The 2,270-nt window shown below is 50.4% G+C and overlaps 1 protein-coding gene across 1 annotated transcript; it reads left to right on the top strand.

The window, feature by feature from the left end:
• The first annotated feature begins 454 nt into the window (after nt 1–454).
• Nucleotides 455–1,750, top strand: LOC149841289 (protein EXORDIUM-like 1). Its single transcript, XM_090004743.1, has one exon. The coding sequence runs from the start codon at nt 566–568 to the stop codon at nt 1,493–1,495; it is 930 nt and encodes a 309-aa protein (XP_089860869.1). The 5' UTR covers nt 455–565; the 3' UTR covers nt 1,496–1,750.
• Nucleotides 1,751–2,270: the final 520 nt, after the last annotated feature.

Here is a 2,270-nt window from a genome sequence, read left to right as displayed (position 1 = left end):
TTTCTCTTTTTAATTTTTGTCTTATGATTTTTATATTCAATTTATTTAAAATTTAACTGAGATTTCCCCCAAAACGCGAAAAAATAAAAGCTTTTAAAAAAACAATCAAAATCTTAAAAACACCGACATTTTTCAAAAGCACAGCACGCCTTACAAACCGAGACGGTTCGCTCTCATTCGCATCAAAAACCCGAGTCGGTAACCGTACGACCGATTCGTCCCGGAGAGTAAACACTGGACCTCATATACCACAAGAGCCCGAAGGCATCAGGTCAAATCGCTTCAGCTTTACGTGGTCTCCACGTCATACTGTCCAGCCTGGCAACCAACTTTCGTGCCCGCAACACCCACACAGTCAAAACCCTACGTCCAAGTAGGCTCGGACCCACCCCCCACCACCCTTATATAAACCCCCTACCTTCCCCTCCCTCCCTTGCCCTCTCTCTTTCTCTCTCATCCCCAAACCAAATTCAACACCCTTTCTCTCTCTACCCATCTAAAAAAACAAGAAAAAGCAAAGCAAGAAACAAAGGGAGTTCAGTTTTCTTCTTCCCTTCAGGGCCAAATGAAGCCCTCACTTCTCCTCGCTCTCTTGCTGCTCCTATTCCTCGCCGATTCCTCGTCGGCCCACCCCCGATTACTGGCCTTGGTCCAGCAGCAGCCCATCATCCTCAAGTACCACAACGGCCCCCTCCTCAGGGGCAACTTCAACGTCACCCTCATCTGGTACGGCCGATTCACGCCTGCCCAGCAGGCAGTCATCGCCGATTTGGTCGCCTCCCTGCACCGCCCGAGCCCACGAAGCGTCCCCGAGCCCTCGCTCGCCACCTGGTGGAACACCACCTCCACGTACAGGTCCCCCTGGTCCCACCGTTCATGGACTCACCTCTCCCTGGTGAAGCAGGTCCTCGACCCGGGCTACTCGCTGGGCCTGTCCCTGACCCGAGCCCAGATCGTGAAGCTCGCATCCCTAGGCGGTCAGAGCTACTCCATCAACGTGGTGCTGACCGCCGCGGACGTGCTCGTTGAGGGGTTCTGCATGAACGTGTGCGGGTCCCATGGGTGGTCGACCAGCCCAGGCAGGCGGACCCGCTTCGCCTACGTGTGGGTCGGCAACCCGGCGACCCAGTGCCCGGGCGAGTGCGCCTGGCCGTTTAGCAAGCCCGTCTCTGGTCCGCAGACCCCGCCCTTGGTCCCGCCCAACGGCGATGTCGGGCTCGATGGCATGGCCATTACCGTGGCCACTTTGCTCGCAGGAACCGTGACCAACCCCTTCGACAGCGGCTACTTTCAGGGCCCGTCCACGTTCCCGCTCGAGGCCGTCTCGGCCTGCACCGGCACCTTCGCCACCGGCGCCTTCCCGGGCTACCCCGGTGCGGTCCTCGTCGACAACAAGACGCACGCCAGCTACAACGTGCACGGGCTGAACGGGAAGCGGTTCATGGTGCCCGCAATGTGGGATCCACTTACTGAGAAGTGCTTGACTCCTGTTTGATACTTCTCTCTTATTTTCTTCTTCTTCTTAACTACTCTCTCTTATGTTTATTTAGTTGGTGTTATTTGTTTTATATATATATATAATATAAGGGAGAAGGAGATAAAAGATGAACTCTCATACGGGAAGAAAGAGAATTGTTGAAAGTGTTGAAGTGGGTATTCGTCTTTTAATGATTGTTTTCTGTGGTTGTATAGATGAGAAGTATATTATTTCATTCTTTTGTTGAGGGTGTTCTATAGCTTGTTAATAAGATGTTCATATTATAAAAATGGATGGCAGCAAGTGGTCATTATGGCTGTAGATTTAGCGATACTTTTAGAGATAGAAGCCTTTTTTTAGTATGAAAATAATTGAAGTGAGAACTAAAGAACGTTCTGTGTTTCTGGTTAAAGGTTTCTTTACGGAGAAAATGGATAGGTATGAGAGAGAGAGAGAGAGAGAGAGAGACAGAGAGACAGAGGTTGGCTTCATGTTATTTATGCTTCAATAGTTTTTTCAGTTGCACCAATGTGGTGTGGCGTGGTAGGCTGGGTCCTGGGCTGCTAGGCAGCTGGTCCTAGTTCAATTCTCATGGGTGTGTCACTTCTTGCATAAACATGGTTTCTAGAGAGTTTTTTTTGCTTCTGCTTAATAATGAAGGGGGGTGACGCTTACGTCTAGTGGCCTAGACCCATCCCACTAGGCCATGCCCGGGCCCGTTCACTTAAATTCCTTGAAATTTAAAAAGAAGTAAAAAGTAAAATTGGGATAATGGTGAGGGACTCGGGGTTGT

The sequence above is a fragment of the Nuphar pumila genome, chromosome 4 (genome assembly GCF_984573655.1).
Source record: "Nuphar pumila chromosome 4, dmNupPumi1.hap1.1, whole genome shotgun sequence".
Classification (NCBI taxonomy): Eukaryota; Viridiplantae; Streptophyta; class Magnoliopsida; order Nymphaeales; family Nymphaeaceae; genus Nuphar; species Nuphar pumila.
The sequence above is the reverse complement of the archived record's forward strand: the minus strand, read 5'-3'. Positions and strand labels throughout refer to the sequence as shown.

What these genes read in the sequence shown, in the direction of transcription:
- LOC149841289 (XM_090004743.1), top strand. Translation starts at nt 566, where the DNA reads ATGAAGCCCTCACTTCTCCTCGCTCTCTTGCTGCTCCTATTCCTCGCC.